General features: G+C 38.9%; 2 protein-coding genes across 2 annotated transcripts; both read left to right on the top strand.

The window, feature by feature from the left end:
• The first annotated feature begins 164 nt into the window (after positions 1–164).
• Positions 165–10556, top strand: LOC149103533 (sushi, von Willebrand factor type A, EGF and pentraxin domain-containing protein 1-like). The gene is made up of 6 exons (XM_089274248.1): positions 165–285; positions 1734–1940; positions 4273–4524; positions 7615–7869; positions 9186–9404; positions 10255–10556. Exons 1-6 carry the CDS (start codon positions 216–218, stop codon positions 10440–10442), a joined length of 1191 nt encoding a protein of 396 aa, XP_089130374.1. The 5' UTR covers positions 165–215; the 3' UTR covers positions 10443–10556.
• Positions 10557–15632: 5076 nt separating this feature from the next.
• LOC149103532 (sushi, von Willebrand factor type A, EGF and pentraxin domain-containing protein 1-like) lies at positions 15633–26113 on the top strand. The gene is made up of 6 exons (XM_089273267.1): positions 15633–15763; positions 17212–17418; positions 19751–20002; positions 23128–23382; positions 24740–24958; positions 25808–26113. The coding sequence occupies exons 1-6, from the start codon at positions 15694–15696 to the stop codon at positions 25993–25995; spliced, it is 1191 nt and encodes a 396-aa protein (XP_089129393.1). The 5' UTR covers positions 15633–15693; the 3' UTR covers positions 25996–26113.
• Positions 26114–27364: the final 1251 nt, after the last annotated feature.

Here is a 27364-nt window from a genome sequence, read left to right as displayed (position 1 = left end):
GAACTGAAGGACAGTGGCAAAGAACGAAAACAAATAATCATTGAGGTTGAGTCAGGTTGCAGATGAACAAACAAGCAGCTTGCAATTTTCAGATTATAATAAACTTAGTATTTGAAAAGTCGAAGTAATTAAGGGGCAAATTTGTTGTAAATTTAGTCGACCACCCATTTTTAATCTCATCATTGCAAAACTTTGAGGAACTCAGAGCAGAGAAAATGGGCGGTGCACATATAATTGCATTTGTACTTGCTACCGCTTTGGCTTTGCAATCAAGAATTTTATCAGGTAAAATTTTAAATTATAAGGTAGATTTATTAAGAGATTGGTAAAATTAAAATGTAATATTCAAACTCGCGAGCGGGATTAGCTGTATTGACATGAAGTTTAACACAGTCCTAGAGGAACTTTAATTATCAGTTTTACTGTTCTGTGAGGGAAAAATAAAACTTAAATAGGCAAGGAATTGCCGTCTTCCAAATGGAACATTTTCGTAATTAACTAACAACTTGATAAGCTTTAAGGACGTTCGCGCAAAAATTTTCCAGTGGAAAGATTGTTTTTAGATTTTTACTGCAGTCAGATAATGAGTTACTTGTGTCAGAAATGCAAGAAGAAATTGGGGATCTACGACTTCGTTTCAGAGATAAAGCGTGTGGAAAACTACCCTGATTTTGAAAAATTGGCGCATGTAATTCAGCATGGTCTGCAGGGGTTTATAGTTAAAAATACCGACGGTACGGTGAGTCAACGGAGGCAAACAATCTTAGTCATATTTTGTAGAGGTGGGTCTGTTGTGTAAATAATTCCAAATTCTACCAACGGTTTCACAAAACTTAACCCTTCAAGAGGCATTTGAAACCGTCGCACAAATAAACGAAGAGCTAAAAAGAACGGAATTCGATGGTGCATTTTGCAAAAAATTCAGACTTCTAGTGAATAGATTTTCTTCATTTTTTCGCTAAACGTAGAAATTCGGTAGAGAAAATCATCCATCAAAAGAAAATAGGGGTCACCGAACTTCCAAGATCGTTAAATCCAGACAAAGCTATAGCAATGGCCATCTGCCTTATCATTGTTTATTTTATTACTTAGTGCGCGCTGTCATGCATGACGTGGCGTGTGAATTTGCGTGCGCAGTAAAGATGCGCAGAAACAATTTGCGAAAAGTGGCGAATGAAGGACAAACAGAATCAGCGGATGCGTTTTTGTTTTCCTCCGAGTAATATCTCGGCTTGTAGTTTTGTAGTTCTTATCTCAGAAGTTAGTCCACAATTGGAGGACAGTGTTGGAGAAAAGAGGTAAAATTCTTTACGGTTGCTTTTGAGTCTGCTGTGTTTGGAAATAGAGGATATTTGAAAACGGCGCGAGGATATCAATTTTATTTCCCAGTGGTAAATACGGAAAATGATGATCACAGTATTTTCCAGTAAAACATTCGTCTCTATTCGGGTTTGATCCCTGTCTATTCGGCTTTGACTCGTGTCTATTCGGCTTTGACTCGTGTCTATCCGCCTTTGACTCGTGTCTATTCGGCTTTGACTCGTGTCTATCCGCCTTTGACTCGTATCTATTCGTCTTTGACTAGTGTCTGTTTGGCTTTGACTCGTATCGATTCGGCTTTGACTAGCGTCTATTCGGCTTTGACTTGTGTCTATTCGACTTTGACTCGTATCTATTCGGCTTTGACTCGTGTCTATTCGGCCCTGATTCATATTTTCGGCTTTACTTTCCAGTGAATGCTGATTGTCCTAAGCTGCCGTCCATTCCATTGGCTCAGCCTACCTACTGTTGGTGTACAACTGAGTCTCAAGCAGTGACCTATACCTGTATCTTTGTGTGCGCCACTGGTTACTCGCTCGAAGATGATCTAAACCGGAACTTTTTCCAATTTGTGTGCCTGGCAAATGGAACTTGGAGTGGAAAAATACACAAATGTGTTGGTAAGTTGGCTACTAAGTAAGTTTGCGCTCATTGTTACTGTGCATCCTTTTTGGGGACAAAAATTCATGTCGCAACGTCACACCTCGTCATACATTAAGCGCGCGCACTAAGTAAGAAATATTTAACAATTATTCACAGAAGTGGAGGTGAATAGTGGTGGATATTTACCGAGCCGCGAAGCGACGAGGTAAATATCCACCGCTTTCACCGACACTGAGGTGAATAATTGTTTTAGTATATACCACGCAAGGTGAATAACTAGCGGACCAAAGAGTAACTTTATTTGTTTAAGAGTAACTTTATTTGAAACGGGAAGCCATTTTGTTTTTTTTCGGCTGCTCGGAGGTGAATAGTACTTGGCTAATCACCTCTGAGCTAAACAAGCAGCATACGCGAAAAGTACTATTCGCTTGTGTGGTATATACTAAAAGAAAGTATAGGGATTGGGATCGGGTGCGCTAACTTCGCCTGCAATTTACTCTCTTGGATGCTCGGTGAACTCCATTTTTCTTTCCGTATATAAATTCCTTTCCCGATTTTATCCATTTATATCCATTTTAATAAAAAATATTAAAAAAAAAACAGGAAAATCTATCCGTGAGTAGTTACAAATATTTCACTTTTCTGCTCTCGTGTGAGCGATAGTTGTAACCTAGCATGGTCTTAAAACTGAACGAAAACCTCTAAAACCGTATGGTCTTCAACGCGCCTTATTTCGAAAACGAATACTGTGCCATCATTTTTTTGGCTTTTTGGCTCTTTGGCAAAAGTTGGTCTTTACCTTATTTCATGGTAAGTGTTAAAAAAATTTGTCCGTGGAAATATCTCGGGCGCGAAAGTCCTTAAGCAATTCTGAAACATACTATGAAATATTCTTCCATTTAGTATATATCTAAACATAATAAAATTTAACGATAAATTCCTGGGATTCGTGCTTTCCAATGACAACAAAACAGCGTGTTTACTTTCGCGGAACGCGGGAAGCGAGGTTTAGGTACGACATTTTTAGTTTCAAAACAGGTTTGAAGGGTAATTTGAGTTAGAAATAGCAACTAATGTACATATAACAATGGCATATCCGAAAGAGCAAAAGCCCTTTCAGATCAAAAGTCTCACAAAAAAAAAAAAGATTACAATGATTCAAAGCGCAAAACAAGGTATACATTACGGGCCTATAATCACAGAAGAAATCGCGGAACTCAGGTTTCACGCTGACTTAGCACGCGTTAAGGTGCATGATCGTTAATGAGGTTAAGAAGATTATTGTTTAAACTGGATTACAAATTAACATTGACTCTAACAGTTCCGTAAGAACAAAATTTAAAGGAAAACAGCATTTTGTGAAAGCCTAATTTTGTTTTTCTTTTAAATGCCACGTTGAATGTCTATCAAAGTTAAACATGCGCAGTGCCGCTCCTTTAATCTATTAATCAAAAGTTCAGTTACCGCGCCTTTCAATAACATGCGCACTCTAAAATTCAAAGCTCAACCGACGAATGCGTTTTCCGCTACCGTCAATCAAATGTTCGCCGGCTCCCGCCAGCTTCCGACTACTGCCGAGCGCTCGGTAATCAAATCATTGAGCACAGTTCAGACAACGAATCAGTGCTCGGCAGTGGCCGGAAGCTGGGAGGAACGGGACCACGGAACATTTGATTGACGATAACGAAAAACGCATTAGTAGGTTGAGCTTTGAATTTTAGAGTCCGCATGTTACTGAAAGGCCTAGTAAAGGCTGGGCTTTTCAGTTTTGTAAAGAGGCGGAAAAGTTGTAAAGCAATTACCAAGAAAGAGAAGGAACAAATTTTGCACAAGGAAAAGGAAAAAGAAAACACACTCCAACAAGCCATGCTGCCCTTGCGACCCCGTCTGGGAAAAAAAAACTTAAAGGTGCCAAAACGCGAACATGAACAAAACCTTCGCGATAAAAAAAAAATTAATTGACAAACCACCCCTCCTTCATGTAATATATCAAACACAAAAGACCATGTTTGACCACCTTTCCAAACACTTAGAAGAGAGTTGAAAAATACGACGCGTAGCGGATTATTTTTGAAGAACTTCGAGGTGTTTTGAAATGTGGTCAAACACTGTATTGAGCTCGTGTTTGATATATCTGTCAATCGTAACTAAAACTAAAGAGAAAACGGAGAAATAAAATCGTAAAAATCTGTGCTAAATTTCCTTTGTTTAAACTTGATGAATTGATAATGAGTTTGAGAAGAATAGATTAAACGGCGCGTCCCTAATTTCCTTTGACTTCTTCAGCTGTTTACATTAATGTTTATGAAAACATTCGATGTCTTCTTAACTCAGCTAATACATTATTAGACACAACAGCTCCATGGCTGCGTTGTACCGACATATCAGTCACCCCCAGGAAAGGAAGCCCTTCAGAAATGGTGTCCTGGGAAGTTGATGTCGATGACAACTCCATCTCAGTGGACCCTAACGCTACAGTCGCCCTACACTCTAGTTCTGAGTCTCCCCAAAATTTTACCATTGGTCGACATGATATCGAGGTTACTGCCACTGATAAAGCTGGAAACAAAGCAAGCTGCAAGTTTAGGGTTATCGTTAGAGGTAAGCTTGAACAGTCTCATTTATTTGGTAATATTCTACTAGTATTGTAGTAAAGCTGTAATCTGATTGGCTGAGTTATCGTACTTTATCCGGCATTAGTGTGTCGAGGCTGGACGTCGTCCATATAACGGTGAAGTTTTCTCGTTTATCCGATGTTTCGGATAAAACTATTGAGTAGTTAAATTCCCTAGAACTTTGACGAAAGCAAATTGATCGATGTGCGACTTTAATTCATCAAACTGAGCACGTGATCAGTACGTGATGACGTGTAAAGGGTTGAAGTTCAACAACAATTTAAGGTTATTCCGCAGTATTGCATGGGGCATCCTTACTGCGCATAATTTATGGCGTCATTAGCGCGCGTTCGTGCACACGCACATTGAAAACATGGCGGATTTGCCTTGATATTGAGTTCTGTCAGTTGAAAAATGGCTATAGCTCACTAACGAGCTCGGACACCCCCAATTTTTTTTCAGTCATTTTAATCAACTAATCATTAGCTTTGCTTGAGAAACAACTGATCTGATTTCTATTGTTGAAAATTGAATAAATAAGGAAAATAGCAGCTGCACTGTAGTCTTTTCTATTTTGCAGTTTGATAGCCGTGGCAAGCAATTTGGTTCGAATATTTACACAAGGATTCAGCTCTCTGTCAAAATCAAAAAAGTTTAGTTGTGTCCGGCAAAAGTATTGACTTTAGTTTGAGGCGTGCTTTCATGAGTCTGGGCTCACAAAGAGTTAACAATAACTTGGAATGCGTTCTTCTAATAACCATGAAATAACGCTAAAATGGGACATTTTCAATGCCCTCACAGCTCCTTAACGAGCATGGGCACCCCCCCTTTTTAATTTTATATTTAAAGTTCTCATATGATAAGTATTCATTGGACTAAGTTTGAACAAAAATCTATGTGCAGTTTTATTTGAGGGGAATTACCTTAATCCACGTGCCATTTTGCTAAAGCGTGAAGTGCAAGACTATGGTCTAACATGTAGAGAAATATTCGGAAAACGTTACTTGGAGGAAATCTGATTAGAATTCTACTAATTCGGCTACATCATCTATCACCTAGTGGAAATCTCGATCTCGTTCTTAATCCTATAGTTAATTAGAACACAGACTCATGGTTACTTTTAAGAAACCGGTTGAAGCAATGGCATTTATAAGCAGCCGGGATTCCTTGGACTGCAAAAGGCGCGGCTTACCTTAAACGTATTCACGGCATGGCAACTTATTACATCTGCAAATTGGTCACTCGAAAACCATCAACTAGATATTCCCTCAGATCCAGCCAAAAGTTATGCTTGAGGTTCCAAGTGGCAAGATACTCGCAACACTTGGAGGAAGAGCATTCTGTTATGCGGCCCCGAAATTCTGGAACAATCTACCCGGTAGCATTAAACAGGCTTTTAATTTGTTATAACTTTCTATGAATTATTATTGTTCACCTTTAAGTCTTATCAATCTTAATTAATTGTATATTTTATTTATTTTTAATCAATTTATCTAATTGTAAAGCGCATTTGATCATGTACGTCATGGAAAATTACGCTATATAAGTTTTAATTATTATTGTTATTATTATTATTATTATTATTATAACTTATACTACGCGCGTTCTGATTGGTCAATAGAGTTGCTAAACCATGTTCTGTTGTACCGGTAAACCACGGCTCCCGATCTATGGCAGCTCTACGCGGGAACTAGAGAACTCGGAACTCTAGAGATAACAAATGTAGTAAACAGTTTTGCCTTTCACTGGCTGAGATATCAAGAACACGAAGATCTTTTCATTCAACATACACATGGAAATTTGCAAGGAAAAACAGGACCAGAAGTTGGTCGTGATAGAAAGCTTTAAGTTTATCTTTCCTTCCACGGCAAAAATTTTACGCCGACTCCGGTTACGCTTGAGACTGAAATTAAGGAAGTTTTAAACCCTTTTTTGGGTGCTTTCCACGGTCTGTGGAGGATGAAGTCAGCTGGGCCTGACTGATCAATTTGGGTTGTCAAAAAAGCAGGGAAAATATTTCTTTCTATCAGAAATTTTGAGTTTGAACTCAATGCATGCACGATAAGTGAATTTGATTTCCATATAAGCTTAGCTTTCAAGCAATAGTTTTCATTTAGCAAAATACAGAGAGAAACACGGACTTCATAGCCTTCAACTTAAGTAAATAAATTCTGAATAAATTTGTAAAGGAGCGTTCTGTAACTAACCTTTATTCCATATTCAAAACTTTGGAAAGTTGTCGTTAAACACTGCGTTGAATCGCTTCGCCAAACACATGAAGGTGGACTACTTGCACACTTTTCGTACAGCCTTTTAATTTCGTGATGACCGATTCCACCTACGAAACCTGCATTTCTCCTTCAGAATACTTTTGAGTTTATTAATATGCTTTTTGACTTTCACCGATAACCTTTTTACTTTCGTTTCTTAAAACTTTCTTAGCATGAAATGCTTTCGTCGCTTTGCTCTGCGGATTTCGTGTCCGATGCGGAGTCTGTGTTTTCATTCTTTCGGTCGCTGTGATTGGTTTGTCGCGTCATCTCATGAATTTGATGAGAATAAGCAACTTGATCACGAAAGTACAATAAATTGTCCTCTCATTGACAGATTTTTTCCATAGTTATTTCATAAAAGCAATAGACCACTCTTTCTATGGGTTTACCGGCGCAATAAATCACTTGGGATGTTGGGAGAATACTCGAAAAGCTTGTAAATCACTGGCCTAACGGCTCGTGGTTTACAAGCTTTTCTCGTGTTCTGCCAACATCCCGCGTGGTTTATTGCGCCAGTAAACCCATAGAAAGAATGGTCTATTGCTTAAGTGAACAATGTAATACCTTCTGCGAGAGTTACTTGCATGAAAATATAGACATGTCCATAGTGCACTGAAAATTGTAGTAATACAGTGTTTGTCATTATAATGACGAACACTGCAACATATTATCGTGTAATTATAATTCTCGGCTCAAATCTAAATTGTCTGCAGAAAATCCTCACGAGAGTTCTCTTCTTAGGGTATTACTTCGCATTAGTCACTTTTAGCTTAAAACTGACAATAATTTCACTTCAATTCCAGATTTAGAGCCGCCGACTTGTAGTTTCTGCCCAGGCGACATTGTCAAAGAAGGCAAAGGTGCGGCGGTAAGGGTGTTATGGGACAGGCCAGTCTGCACTGACAATTCACACTTGCCCCCGAAAATCAACTGCAATCGTCAAAGTGGTGACTTCTTTGGTGTTCCCGGAACATATAAGATTCAGTACATTGTGGAGGACCACGCATACCCTAAAGGAAACATATATACGGGATGTTCTTTTACAATAACACTTAAAAGTAAGTTGAGTAGTTTTGCGCTGCATGTTCCGGCATTTCATTTGTGTCTTTGCATCTTTGACCTGACGTACCCGCCTCGTCTGAAACGCAGATTCAAAAATAGGTCAAAGTGCACTGAGAAACAATAAAATTGAAAACTGTTTCCATACATCTCTTTTAATAGTTGAGCGTTAAATTGTTGGAAATATTGTTTGAACTAAAAAGTAAATCGTTGACACAAATTGGAAGGACATTTCAGTGAACGGAAAAATTAGATGCACATCAGCTATGACACTATATGCATGGCCATCAAAATGGCAGACATTTCGGAACAAAATTTAAATTGTTATAGGTAATCGTTAGTCTCCTCCGCAGCCGTTATTAGGGTCGTCACGCAACGCTTCTCCCCCTGGTGAGGGAGAAGCGTAGCATGACGACCCTAACAACGGCTGCGGAGGAGACTAAGGTAATCGTATGAATGCGAGTGCTATTAAGGATTTACAATACGAATGATGTTTGAAAATTCTCTCAAAATTGCACGCGGCTTGAGGGGCGTTCAATTTGAAAAAGATTCGCAATTTTATCACAAGTTATAAATCTTTTTAGCTCGGCATTTATTGTATGACTGGGAACTCACGAAAGCACACGCGTTAATTTGCACAGCTGCAATGCAAACTAAAAATTAAGGATAAATTGACCTATTCTTTCAGCCAATCACAATGAAGTAATTTTCTCAGTTATATAAAAAAACCCCACTGAAACAGGAGGATTTAATTAATATTTTAGATTATATTTTCTATACCTATCGGTATCTATCTCCTACCCATTAGTCTATTTCTAATCTCCTGTCAGATGCATAACTCATTTTACCTATAATGTACCACATGCCTTTGGTCTGTTTTTTATATTTCTATAGTACAACCTCAGGCTGTAATGATAACTATTCATTTTTCTTCTGTTTTTCTTTGCCTCTTGTCGTCACTGTATTTGTTAGTAGTGTAAGTCGTTTAGATATTGTAATTTAAACAGTGTAAAAAATTAGAGCAATATAATGTAAATAGAGCTAGTGTTGTAAGTAAGCGTTGTTTCCCTTGTGTTATTGCAAAAAAAAAAACAAAAACAAAAACAAAAACAAAAACAAAAAAGAAAAACAAACAAACAAACAAAAAACCACTGAAACAGTCCTGATTTGTTTTTACTTGGTTAGGTCAGTTACTTTTATCAATTTATTGATTGATTTGGCTTCTGACGCTCACACATAGTGTTCATATAGGTCTCCTACTGTTTACAAGCATAAACTGATTTAACTGTTCAAATTGACGTCATTTATTCCTTAGGAGCCAGATGTCCTATGTACCCTCCCCCCAAGAACGGTGCCTTGGTTTGTATGAACCGTGAAGATGGCTCCCAAGCATTTTGCCAAGTTGCTTGTGAATCTGGCAGTGACTTTGTTTTCCACCCTCCCTTGATATACGCCTGTGACAGCCGTGGACATTGGGTCGCGTATTCGCATTTCCCGCAGTCAAACTTAAAGGCTCCGTGGCCGGACTGTGCAAGTATGATTGTAGCTATAATCTACTATAATCCACCGGGGGTGGTACTCTGTAAATGTTTGGGTGTGGGGGTGGGTGTACCGCTAGGATATTGAAATCCTGGTCCTACACTAGACCATGATCAACTTGATTGTGCAACCCCATTCTTGACTTGGCACCAAAACCCCCCTACCCTAGCTTTCTCAGACTAGCTGTTTTCAATGCAAAAACTTTTATCGCCATCGCAGTCCAACATACGCTAACTAAACCAATATCTTACAAAGTCACTTCCGGGTTTCAATATCTGTTATAGAATGCCGGGTAAAGAACCCCGTTTTAATTTGTACACTGGCTTTTTTCGCTTTTTTCGCTTTTTCGGTGAATTATACCTTATTCTAGACTCACACTGTGTGATTTCTATGCCCTATCCCAGACTAAACTGTCTAAAAACCATACCCCTCATAGCGTCTCATACCCATATAGCTTATATATCAAAGTACCCTCCTCGGGAGACACCCGTTTGTTACTCAGGCAGTTGGTCTTTCCTCTGATCCTTAGCCTCAGTGAAAGCATGGCGTTAAAAACCGAAATAATGCTTGGAAATTAAGCTATAAACATCGCTTTGAACAAAATCCGGGGGGGGGGGGCAAAGTTAGAATGTACAACTGTATGGTGTTCAGTTAAAAGCTCCAAAGGCTCTCTGCTTGGCAACGTCACGTCAATATACTTGAGAGTTTTTCAAGTTATTTGCTTTTGCTTCAGGGTATTTGTTTCCTACATTATTATTTGTCAATTAGTTTGCTAGTTGCTTTAGTTGATAATTTCTTTGTAAGTTCTAATTGCATTTCATATATTTTTTTTGTAACAATTTTAGGTGGCGCTGGCCCTTCTGTAGTGAGTGTATTTGCAGAGTTTTTCTTTGATGGTAATCAGACGCATTCTAAAGTTGTATCGGAGTTAACGGATAATTTTCTTAAATTTGTTCGAGGCCTTTTTATTCCACCATGGTATTGTCAAAGGATCAGTGACTGCCGACGTGACAAAGTACACGCTTACGTGTAAAACCGGCACCGACAGGATATACATCAGAACCATTGATTTGTTGGTTATGATTACAAAAATAAGTTGTTAGATCCAAAATATACAGTATAATTAAACAGATACATGCTTTAACAACTGAGTTCTTGCCTTGTGTGTGTAGGGTTTACCTTTGGAATACCTTATGCTCCTAGAATGGTGAAATGCGGGAGTAGATAAGTCCCTTTATACACAGTGTAGTATAAAACATAAACACGCGAAACGGGCGCAGATATTGTATTATATATAACTGAGTACATTCTCTAAGCACGTTCTCTATAATAGGCGTCGTGGGATACAGGATAAAATCTCCCAGTTCACATAAGATCTATTCAAGGCTAAAATCTCAATACAGGCTCCTACTTTCAAGATATAACAGCCAAAACATACACTTGGCTTTGCGAAGCAGCTACAAATCTGTTGTAACTATGATCGGGCCTGTCCAACCGAGAAAAGTTGTCCACCTCGAAAGGTGCATGGACCGACTTTTTTGAAACTTGCTGGCTGGACCGAACCGATCCATTCAGTTTTAGACCGGAATTTCCGGAAATTTGGATTGAATGGATCGCGCCCTAGTTATCCTAATTTCACATTTAACACCATTTATATAAGAACCTATGGCGGCTAACTTGAAAAAACCTAGATGCTTATATACGCGGGTTTTTGCTGTATGGGTGAGTTCCCTATTGCGTGCGCGGGGCCGTACGATAATACGATAAACAGCCAAACTGCACACTAAACTGTCTATTTAACTCGACATTTCAATGAGCTAGGTGATGGCTGATTAAGGCGAAGGACGAATCAACTATCAACTCATAGAAGTAAAACTGTAGTTGTGTATGGGCGCTCATCAGCTTTTTGTCCCAACAATTTCAAGGTTTTTTCTTAAGTCAAGAAGCCCTGTAATCTCTGTAATAAAATTATCCATTTGTGTCTTAACGTCCAAGGGAAACTCCGCTTTTAAAAAGGATGGGGGACGGAAGGGATTTTCTAATCGGCCGACAAAAAAGTGAGGACAAAAAGTGGGCAATAAACGATACTCCATGACGATATAAGCTAATGAATAATATTTCAAAATGTATATTCGTTTATTTGCTCAGTCGAACACTTTGGGACTTCTTAATTTCAACATTTAAGATTTGTATCTTCTAAATATGCTTAACAAAGGCTAACATTCAGCTACTATTTGGAGGGAGAACATATCACTACAATTATATGAATTTAAATTAAACACCATATCTTTGGAATAACAAGATTTTATAATACGACTTTGAATCATACATGCTAATTAACAATTAGATTGTGAGCTCGAGATTTCTATGAGGTGATAGTTGATGAAGCTGAAGGCCGAATCAGCTATCACCTCATAGAAATCAAGAGCGAACAAGAAGATCTTTAAGATCTTACAACCGCGCTTTTAAAAGTTAACTGATTTGGTAGCGCTACAGTCGCAATGCAATGCACATTCCAAAGCAGTCCTTGATGATTCATTGATTACTGCAGACACCACATCACTTGATCAACACAACCTGTATTATTGCACCATTAGTCGTAGCCGTTGTGAAATCTCCGATGACGTAATTACTCCCGGCACATGTCATAATCTGGGATCATGAGTGACCCGAAGAAAAAAAAAACGAAAAAAAAAAATCGGATTTGAACCTATTTTCAGCAAATTTGGCACGCCGGAAGCTGAGAAAATTGCCCTATTTTCGGCCATCATTTTCCAGCTCTTTTCGTCATACCCCCCCCCCCCCCCTCGGGAGGGTTTTGTAAAGTTAGCGAATCAGTATGCAAACCACCGTATTGGTGATTGCCGTCGGCGAAATGTTTATTTGCTCAAAAATAGCGGCCAAATCTTTCGGAGTGTACTCCTACCAAGTCATAAGATACTTAGCACCAGATGGATTTCTATTCAGTAACAGTTTTAGCGAATTTGTCATAGCCTTAACCAACTGCCAAATTAAAGTTGGGAGCAACGGTTTCTGTTTGGTCAAAGGTCTTGATGATGCTGACAAACTCATGGTAATGTACCTCATCCCGGTGTACGTCATAGTAATTGTGGTCTTGCTAGCGAAAATGGTGAGTGCTTTTCCAGACTGGTGCTTTAGCACACGGGTCAAGGCTCCATTTCGTGGCATATGCACCATCCTTGTACTCTGTTATACAGACATCACCTATATTTCTCTCAGGATTCTGCGCTTTGCCAAAGTTGGATCAAGGGTCGTGCTTTACGTCAATGGTGAGATAGAGTACTTCAGTGGAAAGCATCTCTGTTATGGAATTGTTGCCATTCTCTTTGTGGTGTTCGTGTCAGTACTCTTTCCGTTGTTCCTTTTATTTCCCCCGCTCCTGACAAGAGGTTTCCGTCCAGTCCTGAACCTGAATCGCTGGAATCCGTTCTTTGATGCACTTCAAAGCTGTTTTAAGGATCAATATCGTTGGTGTGCGGCCTTCTACTTTATCTGCCGGCTTGGTCTCCTGGTGATCTATGAATTTATGCCGGCAAGTCTGGTGAAAAGACTTTTGTTGGAGGTGGCCTGCATCCTGATCCTGCTGATCTTTGCAATCTTGAGGCCCTACAAGGAAGCCCGTGATGTCGAAGAGGACGAGGAGAGTTATGACTGGATGAACAAATCTGACGTGGCACTCCTGACCACACTTTCCTTCATCGCTGTGGTCAGTTCCCCGTACGAAAACAGCCTTGCGATTACCCCTGGTGAAAAAGACGGGCTCAAAATATTCCTTAACATCTTGTCTTGCGTTCCCATTGCTGTGCTGATGGTAGTATTAGCCTTCCGTGTTGGAAGGAGATACCTGCCCCCTTGTAGAGAACCTCCAGAAGATGATTTACCAGTTATGTCCGAAACATCAGGCAGCAGCAGAGAAGGCCGCAGCCCACTCCCCACAGTGTCTGAAACTACTGAAACATCTAACTCGACACAGCAGTAGAGGAAGAAGCCGCAGCTTGACGGACAGGTCTCAAGCATCCAAATTTTCTATGATGGCATAGAAAATTCTAACAACTGAAGTTAAATAGAATTAATAGTTACCTTGTCAAAGATTATGATGACACGCATGCTAAAATCTTTTGCATGAAATGAATGATTTTACCATTCGATTTGCGACTAGATTTAATTCTATTGGCGAGGTACAATCTTAAGTAGTCGTGGAAAAAGAAGCGTTTTGGACAAATTTTTGCTGACTAGTATTGGTTATTGTATGATCAAACCTATCATAAAATTGTCGAATATGATTAGTTATCAGCAGGCCCCATTAAAGCACGAATAGGGCACACCTGTTCTGTTGGACTAAATCGATAGCTGCCACAGGACACGTACGTAAATGGCTCCCTTTTCCCATCCATCTAGAATTACTTAAGATGTTTTTCCCAATTGGATTCCACTCGGTTCTCTTACCACTATTGAGAAAATAACTCAGACTATATAGAAGGGACCGAAGGAGAAGTGTGCTAAAAAAGACCGCTGTCGTTTACTTGATAGGCAAACTTTAGAAAAATGTAGAGAGTTTATTTCCTAGTTCAATGTTACAATTTGTGTACGGTGGCTACGCCCGCAATACTAGCGGCAGTATAAACTGAGCTGTCCCATCGAAACGACACGAAAATAGTCTTTTTCTTCGCAGGTAATAAAAATAAAAACCTTGCTAAAGCTGCTTTGGCTTCTTCTAAAACTTAACTCGAGAATTCTGGGTTTAATTTGACGAGGAACGACATGTTTTGCTACAATAACTCAACTATTATCCTTCCTGGCGACACTCGACGAGCGATGTGCAAGTTGCTTGACGCTAACGACCCATTTTGTGGCGCCAAATTAAAACGCTGGAGACACAAAATGTTTCATATATTTCACTTCTTTACAATCTGATATGGTGTTTGGAATAATAAACGCCTTCTCCAGTGAAAATAGTTGCCCGGCCCTTCCTACGCAGACGCTCTTTAGGCTCGTCACGCGATAGTGTTGGAAGAAGATTGCGTGACGAGCCACGTAGGAGGCTAAGATGAACCCCACCTTAGTAGTTTTCATTCTGGTCATTTTACGCATCCATGTTTGGGCCATGCCGGTACGTTGGGGTGGCATCTGTCAGGGAAGTTTCATATAAATTGATTGGTTGAAAAAAAAAACAAAAAACAACGAGAACAAAAAAAGCTGTCATTGCATGAAACCCACGTCAACTTGACGTTTTTATTGTGTCTCCCGCGTGTAACGAGTTATAGAAAAAAATAGAAAAGATGGTGAATTTTCGACGTGCAAAATTCCAGCTGAACAAACAAACTGACCAGTGTAGCTTATTTCACTTGCTATAAGACATAATAGATAAGTGGTTTTAGAGCGCTGAGTTAGAACGACTTAAGCGAGTGTTTTTGTCTTTAATTTAATTGTAAGGCACGCTGCAGCTGAAAAGGGTTTGAAGCGATGACAAAACACACAACGAACGGTACTAACAAGTAAGATTCAAAAGGCCACGTGTCGTGCGGTGACCTGGCGACACGATCAGCATAATAGGGAGCTTAATTAAGCAAACCACGATGACAACTACAACGAAAACGTTACCAAATAGAAGATTTAAGGTGGCTCGAAACAGTTAGCAGCAGTTAGATTTTGATGGGTCATTAAAACCACTCTTTATCACTCGATGCTACAATCATGGTATCCAAAAACCGCCAAATCTTTGGTTAACACGTTGTTGTCATTTTCGTGACACAATAGGTTACCATAGCAATAGTATGACCTGCTAAAAACACCCTTAATTGTAGCTTTGGGGACTTATAATTCAAAAACGGCACAGTCAATATTTTATTATATTATCAAATTTTAATAAGGATGATAAGACGCAACTTTTGGCAGTTTTCAAAAAAACCTATACATAGGGTTCAGAACCACCTTAAAGTTTTGGGAATTTAAGGTGGCTCTGAACCCTATGTAAGATGAATATAACATGTCTTGCATAAGATGGACTGCAAGACATTGGGTTAGAAGAATTAACATTTCAGCCGGGCTGAACTGAAGGACAGTGGCAAAGAACGAAAACAAATAATCATTGAGGTTGAGTCAGGTTGCAGATGAACAAACAAGCAGCTTGCAATTTTCAGATTATAATAAACTTAGTATTTGAAAAGTCGAAGTAATTAAGGGGCAAATTTGTTGTAAATTTAGTCGACCACCCATTTTTAATCTCATCATTGCAAAACTTTGAGGAACTCAGAGCAGAGAAAATGGGCGGTGCACATATAATTGCATTTGTACTTGCTACCGCTTTGGCTTTGCAATCAAGAATTTTATCAGGTAAAATTTTAAATTATAAGGTAGATTTATTAAGAGATTGGTAAAATTAAAATGTAATATTCAAACTCGCGAGCGGGATTAGCTGTATTGACATGAAGTTTAACACAGTCCTAGAGGAACTTTAATTATCAGTTTTACTGTTCTGTGAGGGAAAAATAAAACTTAAATAGGCAAGGAATTGCCGTCTTCCAAATGGAACATTTTCGTAATTAACTAACAACTTGATAAGCTTTAAGGACGTTCGCGCAAAAATTTTCCAGTGGAAAGATTGTTTTTAGATTTTTACTGCAGTCAGATAATGAGTTACTTGTGTCAGAAATGCAAGAAGAAATTGGGGATCTACGACTTCGTTTCAGAGATAAAGCGTGTGGAAAACTACCCTGATTTTGAAAAATTGGCGCATGTAATTCAGCATGGTCTGCAGGGGTTTATAGTTAAAAATACCGACGGTACGGTGAGTCAACGGAGGCAAACAATCTTAGTCATATTTTGTAGAGGTGGGTCTGTTGTGTAAATAATTCCAAATTCTACCAACGGTTTCACAAAACTTAACCCTTCAAGAGGCATTTGAAACCGTCGCACAAATAAACGAAGAGCTAAAAAGAACGGAATTCGATGGTGCATTTTGCAAAAAATTCAGACTTCTAGTGAATAGATTTTCTTCATTTTTTCGCTAAACGTAGAAATTCGGTAGAGAAAATCATCCATCAAAAGAAAATAGGGGTCACCGAACTTCCAAGATCGTTAAATCCAGACAAAGCTATAGCAATGGCCATCTGCCTTATCATTGTTTATTTTATTACTTAGTGCGCGCTGTCATGCATGACGTGGCGTGTGAATTTGCGTGCGCAGTAAAGATGCGCAGAAACAATTTGCGAAAAGTGGCGAATGAAGGACAAACAGAATCAGCGGATGCGTTTTTGTTTTCCTCCGAGTAATATCTCGGCTTGTAGTTTTGTAGTTCTTATCTCAGAAGTTAGTCCACAATTGGAGGACAGTGTTGGAGAAAAGAGGTAAAATTCTTTACGGTTGCTTTTGAGTCTGCTGTGTTTGGAAATAGAGGATATTTGAAAACGGCGCGAGGATATCAATTTTATTTCCCAGTGGTAAATACGGAAAATGATGATCACAGTATTTTCCAGTAAAACATTCGTCTCTATTCGGGTTTGATCCCTGTCTATTCGGCTTTGACTCGTGTCTATTCGGCTTTGACTCGTGTCTATCCGCCTTTGACTCGTGTCTATTCGGCTTTGACTCGTGTCTATCCGCCTTTGACTCGTACCTATTCGTCTTTGACTAGTGTCTGTTTGGCTTTGACTCGTATCGATTCGGCTTTGACTAGCGTCTATTCGGCTTTGACTTGTGTCTATTCGACTTTGACTTGTATCTATTCGGCTTTGACTCGTGTCTATTCGGCCCTGATTCATATTTTCGGCTTTACTTTCCAGTGAATGCTGATTGTCCTAAGCTGCCGTCCATTCCATTGGCTCAGCCTACCTACCGTTGGTGTACAACTGAGTCTCAAGCAGTGACCTATACCTGTATCTTTGTGTGCGCCACTGGTTACTCGCTCGAAGATGATCTAAACCGGAACTTTTTCCAATTTGTGTGCCTGGCAAATGGAACTTGGAGTGGAAAAATACCCAAATGTGTTGGTAAGTTGGCTACTAAGTAAGTTTGCGCTCATTGTTACTGTGCATCCTTTTTGGGGACAAAAATTCATGTCGCAACGTCACACCTCGTCATACATTAAGCGCGCGCACTAAGTAAGAAATATTTAACAATTATTCACAGAAGTGGAGGTGAATAGTGGTGGATATTTACCGAGCCGCGAAGCGACGAGGTAAATATCCACCGCTTTCACCGACACTGAGGTGAATAATTGTTTTAGTATATACCACGCAAGGTGAATAACTAGCGGACCAAAGAGTAACTTTATTTGTTTAAGAGTAACTTTATTTGAAACGGGAAGCCATTTTGTTTTTTTTCGGCTGCTCGGAGGTGAATAGTACTTGGCTAATCACCTCTGAACTAAACAAGCAGCATACGCGAAAAGTACTATTCGCTTGTGTGGTATATACTAAAAGAAAGTATAGGGATTGGGATCGGGTGCGCTAACTTCGCCTGCAATTTACTCTCTTGGATGCTCGGTGAACTCCATTTTTCTTTCCGTATATAAATTCCTTTCCCGATTTTATCCATTTATATCCATTTTAATAACAAATATTAAAAAAAAAAACAGGAAAATCTATCCGTGAGTAGTTACAAATATTTCACTTTTCTGCTCTCGTGTGAGCGATAGTTGTAACCTAGCATGGTCTTAAAACTGAACGAAAACCTCTAAAACCGGATGGTCTTCAACGCGCCTTATTTCGAAAACGAATACTGTGCCATCATTTTTTTGGCTTTTTGGCTCTTTGGCAAAAGTTGGTCTTTACCTTATTTCATGGTAAGTGTTAAAAAAATTTGTCCGTGGAAATATCTCGGGCGCGAAAGTCCTTAAGCAATTCTGAAACATACTATGAAATATTCTTCCATTTAGTATATATCTAAACATAATAAAATTTAACGATAAATTCCTGGGATTCGTGCTTTCCAATGACAACAAAACAGCGTGTTTACTTTCGCGAAACGCGGGAAGCGAGGTTTAGGTACGACATTTTTAGTTTCAAAACAGGTTTGAAGGGTAATTTGAGTTAGAAATAGCAACTAATGTACATATAACAATGGCATATCCGAAAGAGCAAAAGCCCTTTCAGATCAAAAGTCTCACAAAAAAAAAAAGATTACAATGATTCAAAGCGCAAAACAAGGTATACATTACGGGCCTATAATCACAGAAGAAATCGCGGAACTCAGGTTTCACGCTGACTTAGCAGGCGTTAAGGTGCATGATCGTTAATGAGGTTAAGAAGATTATTGTTTAAACTGGATTACAAATTAACATTGACTCTAACAGTTCCGTAAGAACAAAATTTAAAGGAAAACAGCATTTTGTGAAAGCCTAATTTTGTTTTTCTTTTAAATGCCACGTTGAATGTCTATCAAAGTTAAACATGCGCAGTGCCGCTCCTTTAATCTATTAATCAAAAGTTCAGTTACCGCGCCTTTCAATAACATGCGCACTCTAAAATTCAAAGCTCAACCGACGAATGCGTTTTCCGCTACCGTCAATCAAATGTTCGCCGGCTCCCGCCAGCTTCCGACTACTGCCGAGCGCTCGGTAATCAAATCATTGAGCACAGTTCAGACAACGAATCAGTGCTCGGCAGTGGCCGGAAGCTGGGAGGAACGGAACCACGGAACATTTGATTGACGATAACGAAAAACGCATTAGTAGGTTGAGCTTTGAATTTTAGAGTCCGCATGTTACTGAAAGGCCTAGTAAAGGCTGGGCTTTTCAGTTTTGTAAAGAGGCGGAAAAGTTGTAAAGCAATTACCAAGAAAGAGAAGGAACAAATTTTGCACAAGGAAAAGGAAAAAGAAAACACACTCCAACAAGCCATGCTGCCCTTGCGACCCCGTCTGGGAAAAAAAAACTTAAAGGTGCCAAAACGCGAACATGAACAAAACCTTCGCGATAAAAAAAAAATTAATTGACAAACCACCCCTCCTTCATGTAATATATCAAACACAAAAGACCATGTTTGACCACCTTTCCAAACACTTAGAAGAGAGTTGAAAAATACGACGCGTAGCGGATTATTTTTGAAGAACTTCGAGGTGTTTTGAAATGTGGTCAAACACTGTATTGAGCTCGTGTTTGATATATCTGTCAATCGTAACTAAAACTAAAGAGAAAACGGAGAAATAAAATCGTAAAAATCTGTGCTAAATTTCCTTTGTTTAAACTTGATGAATTGATAATGAGTTTGAGAAGAATAGATTAAACGGCGCGTCCCTAATTTCCTTTGACTTCTTCAGCTGTTTACATTAATGTTTATGAAAACATTCGATGTCTTCTTAACTCAGCTAATACATTATTAGACACAACAGCTCCATGGCTGCGTTGTACCGACATATCAGTCACCCCCAGGAAAGGAAGCCCTTCAGAAATGGTGTCCTGGGAAGTTGATGTCGATGACAACTCCATCTCAGTGGACCCTAACGCTACAGTCGCCCTACACTCTAGTTCTGAGTCTCCCCAAAATTTTACCATTGGTCGACATGATATCGAGGTTACTGCCACTGATAAAGCTGGAAACAAAGCAAGCTGCAAGTTTAGGGTTATCGTTAGAGGTAAGCTTGAACAGTCTCATTTATTTGGTAATATTCTACTAGTATTGTAGTAAAGCTGTAATCTGATTGGCTGAGTTATCGTACTTTATCCGGCATTAGTGTGTCGAGGCTGGACGTCGTCCATATAACGGTGAAGTTTTCTCGTTTATCCGATGTTTCGGATAAAACTATTGAGTAGTTAAATTCCCTAGAACACTGACGAAAGCAAATTGATCGATGTGCGACTTTAATTCATCAAACTGAGCACGTGATCAGTACGTGATGACGTGTAAAGGGTTGAAGTTCAACAACAATTTAAGGTTATTCCGCAGTATTGCATGGGGCATCCTTACTGCGCATAATTTATGGCGTCATTAGCGCGCGTTCGTGCACACGCACATTGAAAACATGGCGGATTTGCCTTGATATTGAGTTCTGTCAGTTGAAAAATGGCTATAGCTCACTAACGAGCTCGGACACCCCCAATTTTTTTCCAGTCATTTTAATCAACTAATCATTAGCTTTGCTTGAGAAACGACTGATCTGATTTCTATTGTTGAAAATTGAATAAATAAGGAAAATAGCAGCTGCACTGTAGTCTTTTCTATTTTGCAGTTTGATAGCCGTGGCAAGCAATTTGGTTCGAATATTTACACAAGGATTCAGCTCTCTGTCAAAATCAAAAAAGTTTATTTGTGTCCGGCAAAAGTATTGACTTTAGTTTGAGGCGTGCTTTCATGAGTCTGGGCTCACAAAGAGTTAACAATAACTTGGAATGCGTTCTTCTAATAACCATGAAATAACGCTAAAATGGGACATTTTCAATGCCCTCACAGCTCCTTAACGAGCATGGGCACCCCCCCTTTTTAATTTTATATTTAAAGTTCTCATATGATAAGTATTCATTGGACAAAGTTTGAACAAAAATCTATGTGCAGTTTTATTTCAGGGGAATTACCTTAATCCACGTGCCATTTTGCTAAAGCGTGAAGTGCAAGACTATGGTCTAACATGTAGAGAAATATTCGGAAAACGTTACTTGGAGGAAATCTGATTAGAATTCTACTAATTCGGCTACATCATCTATCACCTAGTGGAAATCTCGATCTCGTTCTTAATCTTATAGTTAATTAGAACACAGACTCATGGTTACTTTTAAGAAACCGGTTGAAGCAATGGCATTTATAAGCAGCCGGGATTCCTTGGACTGCAAAAGGCGCGGCTTACCTTAAACGTATTCACGGCATGGCAACTTATTACATCTGCAAATTGGTCACTCGAAAACCATCAACTAGATATTCCCTCAGATCCAGCCAAAAGTTATGCTTGAGGTTCCAAGTGGCAAGATACTCGCAACACTTGGAGAAAGAGCATTCTGTTATGCGGCCCCGAAATTCTGGAACAATCTACCCGGTAGCATTAAACAGGCTTTTAATTTGTTATAACTTGTTATGAATTATTATTGTTCACCTTTAAGTTTTATCAATCTTAATTAATTGTATATTTTATTTATTTTTAATCAATTTATCTAATTGTAAAGCGCATTTGATCATGTACGTCATGGAAAATCACGCTCTATAAGTTTTAATTATTATTGTTATTATTATTATTATTATTATTGTTATTATTATTATTATTATTATTATTATTATTATTATTATAGCTTATACTACGCGCGTTCTGATTCGTCAATAGAGTTGCTAAACCATGTTCTGTTGTACCGGTAAACCACGGTTCCCGATCTATGGCAGCTCTACGCGGGAAGTAGAGAACTCGGAACTCTAGAGATAACAAATGTAATAAACAGTTTTGCCTTTCACTGGCTGAGATATCAAGAACACGAAGATCTTTTCATTCAACATACACATGGAAATTTGCAAGGAAAAACAGGAGCAGAAGTTGGTCGTGATATAAAGCTTTAAGTTTATCTTTCCTTCCACGGCAAAAATTTTACGCCGACTCCGGTTACGCTTGAGACTGAAATTAAGGAAGTTTTAAACCCTTTTTTGGGTGCTTTCCACGGTCTGTGGAGGATGAAGTCAGCTGGGCCTGACTGATCAATTTGGGTTGTCAAAAAAGCAGGGAAAATATTCCTATCAGAAATTTTGAGTTTGAACTCAATGCATGAACGATAAGTGAATTTGATTTCCATATAAGCTTAGCTTTCAAGCAATAGTTTTCATTTAGCAAAATACAGAGAGAAACACGGACTTCATAGCCTTCAACTTAAGTAAATAAATTCTGAATAAATTTGTAAAGGAGCGTTCTGTAACTAACCTTTATTCCATATGCAAAACTTTGGAAAGTTGTCGTTAAACACTGCGTTGAATCGCTTCGCCAAACACATGAAGTTAGACTACTTGCACACTTTTCGTACAGCCTTTTAATTTCGTGATGACCGATTCCACCTACGAAACCTGCATTTCTCCTTCAGAATACTTTTGAGTTTATTAATATGCTTTTTGGCTTTCACCGATAACCTTTTTACTTTCGTTTCTTAAAACTTTCTTAGCGTGAAATGCTTTCGTCGCTTTGCTCTGCGGATTTCGTGTCCGATGCGGAGTCTGTGTTTTCATTCTTTCGGTCGCTGTGATTGGTTTGTCGCGTCATCTCATGAATTTGATGAGAATAAGCAACTTGATCACGAAAGTACAATAAATTGTCCTCTCATTGACAGATTTTTTCCATAGTTATTTCATAAAAGCAATAGACCACTCTTTCTATGGGTTTACCGGCGCAATAAATCACTTGGGATGTTGGCAGAATACTCGAAAAGCTTGTAAATCACTGGCCTAACGGCTTGTGGTTTACAAGCTTTTCTCGTGTTCTGCCAACATCCCGCGTGGTTTATTGCGCCAGTAAACCCATAGAAAGAATGGTCTATTGCTTAAGTGAACAATGTAATACCTTCTGCGAGAGTTACTTGCATGAAGATATAGACATGTCCATAGTGCACTGAAAATTGTAGTAATACAGTGTTTGTCATTGTAATGACGAACACTGCAACATATTATCGTGTAATTATAATTCTCGGCTCAAATCTAATTTGTCTGCAGAAAAGCCTCACGAGAGTTCTCTTCTTAGGGTATTACTTTGCATTAGTCACTTTTAGCTTAAAACTGACAATAATTTCACTTCAATTCCAGATTTAGAGCCGCCGACTTGTAGTTTCTGCCCAGGCGACATTGTCAAAGAAGGCAAAGGTGCGGCGGTAAGGGTGTTATGGGACAGGCCAGTCTGCACTGACAATTCACACTTGCCCCCGCAAATCAACTACAATCGTCAAAGTGGTGACTTCTTTGGTGTTCCCGGAACATATAAGATTCAGTACATTGTGGAGGACCACGCATATCCTAAAGGAAACATATATACGGGATGTTCTTTTACAATAACACTTAAAAGTAAGTTGAGTAGTTTTGCGCTGCATGTTCCGGCATTTCATTTGTGTCTTTGCATCTTTGACCTGACGTACCCGCCTCGTCTGAAACGCAGATTCAAAAATAGGTCAAAGTGCACTGAGAAACAATAAAATTGAAAACTATTTCCATACATCTCTTTTAATAGACGTGAAGTTTAGTGTTAAATTGTTGGAAATATTGTTTGAACTAAAAAGTAAATCGTTGACACAAATTGGAAGGACATTTTAGTGAACGGAAAAATTAGATGCACATCAGCTATGACACTCTATGCATGGCCATCAAAATGGTAGACATTTCGGAACAAAATTTAAATTGTTATAGGTAATCGTTAGTCTCCTCCACAGCCGTTATTAGGGTCGTCACGCAACGCTTCTCCCCCTGGTGGGGGAGAAGCGTAGCATGACGACCCTAACAACGGCTGCGGAGGAGACTAAGGTAATCGTATGAATGCGAGTGCTATTAAGGATTTACAATACGAATGATGTTTGAAAATTCTCTCAAAATTGCACGCGACTTGAGGGGCGTTCAATTTGAAAAAGATTCGCAATTTTATCACAAGTTATAAATCTTTTTAGCTCGGCATTTATTGTATGACTGGGAACTCACGAAAGCACGCGCGTTAATTTGCACAGCTGCAATGCAAACTAAAAATTAAGGATAAATTGACCTATTTTTTCAGCCAATCACAATGAAGTAATTTTCTCAGTTATATAAAAAAAACCCACTGAAACAGGAGGATTTAATTAATATTTTAGATTAGATTTTCTATACCTATCGGTATCTATCTCCTACCCATTAGTCTATTTCTAATCTCCTGTCAGATGCATAACTCATTTTACCTATAATGTACCACATGCCTTTGGTCTGTTTTTTATATTTCTATAGTACAACCTCAGGCTGTAATGATAACTATTCATTTTTCTTCTGTTTTTCTTTGCCTCTTGTCGTCACTGTATTTGTTAGTAGTGTAAGTCGTTTAGATATTGTAATTTAAACAGTGTAAAAAATTAGAGCAATATAATGTAAATAGAGCTAGTGTTGTAAGTAAGCGTTGTTTCCCTTGTGTTATTGCAAAAAAAAAACAAAAACAAAAACAAAAACAAAAACAAAAACAAAAACAAAAACAAAAACAAAAACAAAAAAGAAAAACAAACAAACAAACAAAAAAAAAAACACTGAAACAGTCCTGATTTGTTTCTACTTGTTTAGGTCAGTTACTTTTATCAATTTATTGATTGATTTGGCTTCTGACGCTCACACATAGTGTTCATATAGGTCTCCTACTGTTTACAAGCATAAACTGATTTAACTGTTCAAATTGACGTCATTTATTCCTTAGGAGCCAGATGTCCTATGTACCCTCCCCCCAAGAACGGTGCCTTGGTTTGTATGAACCGTGAAGATGGCTCCCAAGCATTTTGCCAAGTTGCTTGTGAATCTGGCAGTGACTTTGTTTTCCACCCTCCCTTGATATACGCCTGTGACAGCCGTGGACATTGGGTCGCGTATTCGCATTTCCCGCAGTCAAACTTAAAGGCTCCGTGGCCGGACTGTGCAAGTATGATTGTAGCTATAATCTACTATAATCCACCGGGGGTGGTACTCTGTAAATGTTTGGGTGTGGGGGTGGGTGTACCGCTAGGACATTGAAATCCTGGTCCTACGCTAGACCATGATCAACTTGATTGTGCAACCCCATTCTTGACTTGGCACCAAAACCCCCCTACCCTAGCTTTCTCAGACTAGCTGTTTTCAATGCAAAAACTTTTATCGCCATCGCAGTCCAACATACGCTAACTAAACCAATATCTTACAAAGTCACTTCCGAGTTTCAATATCTGTTATAGAATGCCGGGTAAAGAACCCCGTTTTAATTTGTACACTGGCTTTTTTCGCTTTTTTCGCTTTTTCGGTGAATTATACCTTATTCTAGACTCACACTGTGTGATTTCTATGCCCTATCCCAGACTAAACTGTCTAAAAACCATACCCCTCATAGCGGCTCATACCCATATAGCTTATATATCAAAGTACCCTCCTCGGGAGACACCCGTTTGTTACTCAGGCAGTTGGTCTTTCCTCTGATCCTTAGCCTCAGTGAAAGCATGGCGTTAAAAACCGAAATAATGCTTGGAAATTAAGCTATAAACATCTTTTGAACAAAATCCGGGGGGGGGGGGCAAAGTTAGAATGTACAACTGTATGGTGTTCAGTTAAAAGCTCCAAAGGCTCTCTGCTTGGCAAAGTCACGTCAATATACTTGAGAGTTTTTCAAGTTATTTGCTTTTGCTTCGGGGTATTTGTTTCCTACATTATTATTTGTCAATTAGTTTGCTAGTTGCTTTAGTTGATAATTTCTTTGTAAGTTCTAATTGCATTTCATGTATTTTTTTTGTAACAATTTTAGGTGGCGCTGGCCCTTCTGTAGTGAGTGCATTTGCAGAGTTTTTCTTTGATGGTAATCAGACGCATTCTAAAGTTGTGTCGGAGTTAATGGATAATTTTCTTAAATTTGTTCGAGGCCCTTTTATTCCACCATGGTATTGTCAAAAGATCAGTGACTGCCGACGTGACAAAGTACACGTTTACGTGTAAAACCGGCACCGACAGGATATATATCAGAACCATTGATTTGTTGGTTATGATTACAAAAATAAGATGTTAGATCCAAAATATACAGTATAATTAAACAAATACATGCTTTAACAACTGAGTTCTTGCCTTGTGTGTGTAGGGTTTACCTTTGGAATACCTTATGCTTCTAGAATGGTGAAATGCGAGAGTAGATAAGTCCCTTTATACACAGTGTAGTATAAAACATAAACACGCGAAACGGGCGCAGATATTGTATTATATATAACTGAGTAGATTCTCTAAGTACGTCCTCTATAATAAGCGTCGTGGGATACAGGATAAAATCTCCATTCTAGGCTAAAATCTCAATGCAGGCTCTTACTTTCAAAATGTAGAGTTTTTTCAAATATACTGTTGCAGTACATCACATAACCATAACCACCACGTAACAAAAACTGGCCAGAACACTGGCAATATTATAAGACCACGTGCACAATACTGCATTGTGAATGACTCAATATCAAGGCCACACCCATAAGTACAAGTTGTTTTTTCTTTTTTAACAAAAATTAAGATCCTTATTAAGAACTTAGGGGATCGACCCATTCAACCAAAATTTCCGGGCCGAGGTTCCAAAATTTCTTGGTGTCGAATGGATCCAGCGGGTCCGAACGGTCTAGTTCCATTCCACCCGCAAAACGAGTTTCGCACTGATTTAAAATGCAGGATGTTGGATCAGTGTTGCAAGTATTAGAGCTAGATGAAGATTTCGACGGTGATATCAATGGTATTGTGTGAGTTATTTCATGCCTAATAATTTAACCTGTAAAACGGGTTATTTTGAGCAGACCGTTCAGACCGTTATTTGCCGTATAAGTTCAAACACTTAACAGCCAAAACATACACTTGGCTTTGCGAAGCAGCTACAAATTTGTTGTAACTGTGCATGGATGTACGAGTAACACCGATAGATCCGCTGTTAACAATCCATAAAAGCTTCATAATAAGTGTTTTCTTCCATGTTGTGCATGAAAAATACCGAACAGCGAGGTACTGGGATTGAGAATGGGTCGGAATGGTCAAATAGAACGGTCTATTTTGATCGGGCCTGTCCAACCGAGAAAAGTTGTCCACCTCGAAAGGTGCATGGACCGACTTTTTCGAAACTTGATGGCTGGACCGAACCGATCCATTCAGTTTTAGACCGAAATTTTCGGAAATTTGGATTGAATGGATCGCGCCCTAGTTATCCTAATTTCACATTCAACACCATTTATATAAGAACCTATGGCGGCTAACTTGAAAAAACCTAGGTTCTTATATACGCGGGTTTTTGCTGTATGCGTGAGGTCCCTATTGCGTGCGCGGGACCGTACGATAATACGATAAA

Source organism: Orbicella faveolata, unplaced genomic scaffold, assembly GCF_042242905.1.
Source record: "Orbicella faveolata isolate gen_17 unplaced genomic scaffold, um_ofav_v1 contig_35, whole genome shotgun sequence".
Taxonomy (NCBI): Eukaryota; Metazoa; Cnidaria; class Anthozoa; order Scleractinia; family Merulinidae; genus Orbicella; species Orbicella faveolata.
The sequence above is the reverse complement of the archived record's forward strand: the minus strand, read 5'-3'. Positions and strand labels throughout refer to the sequence as shown.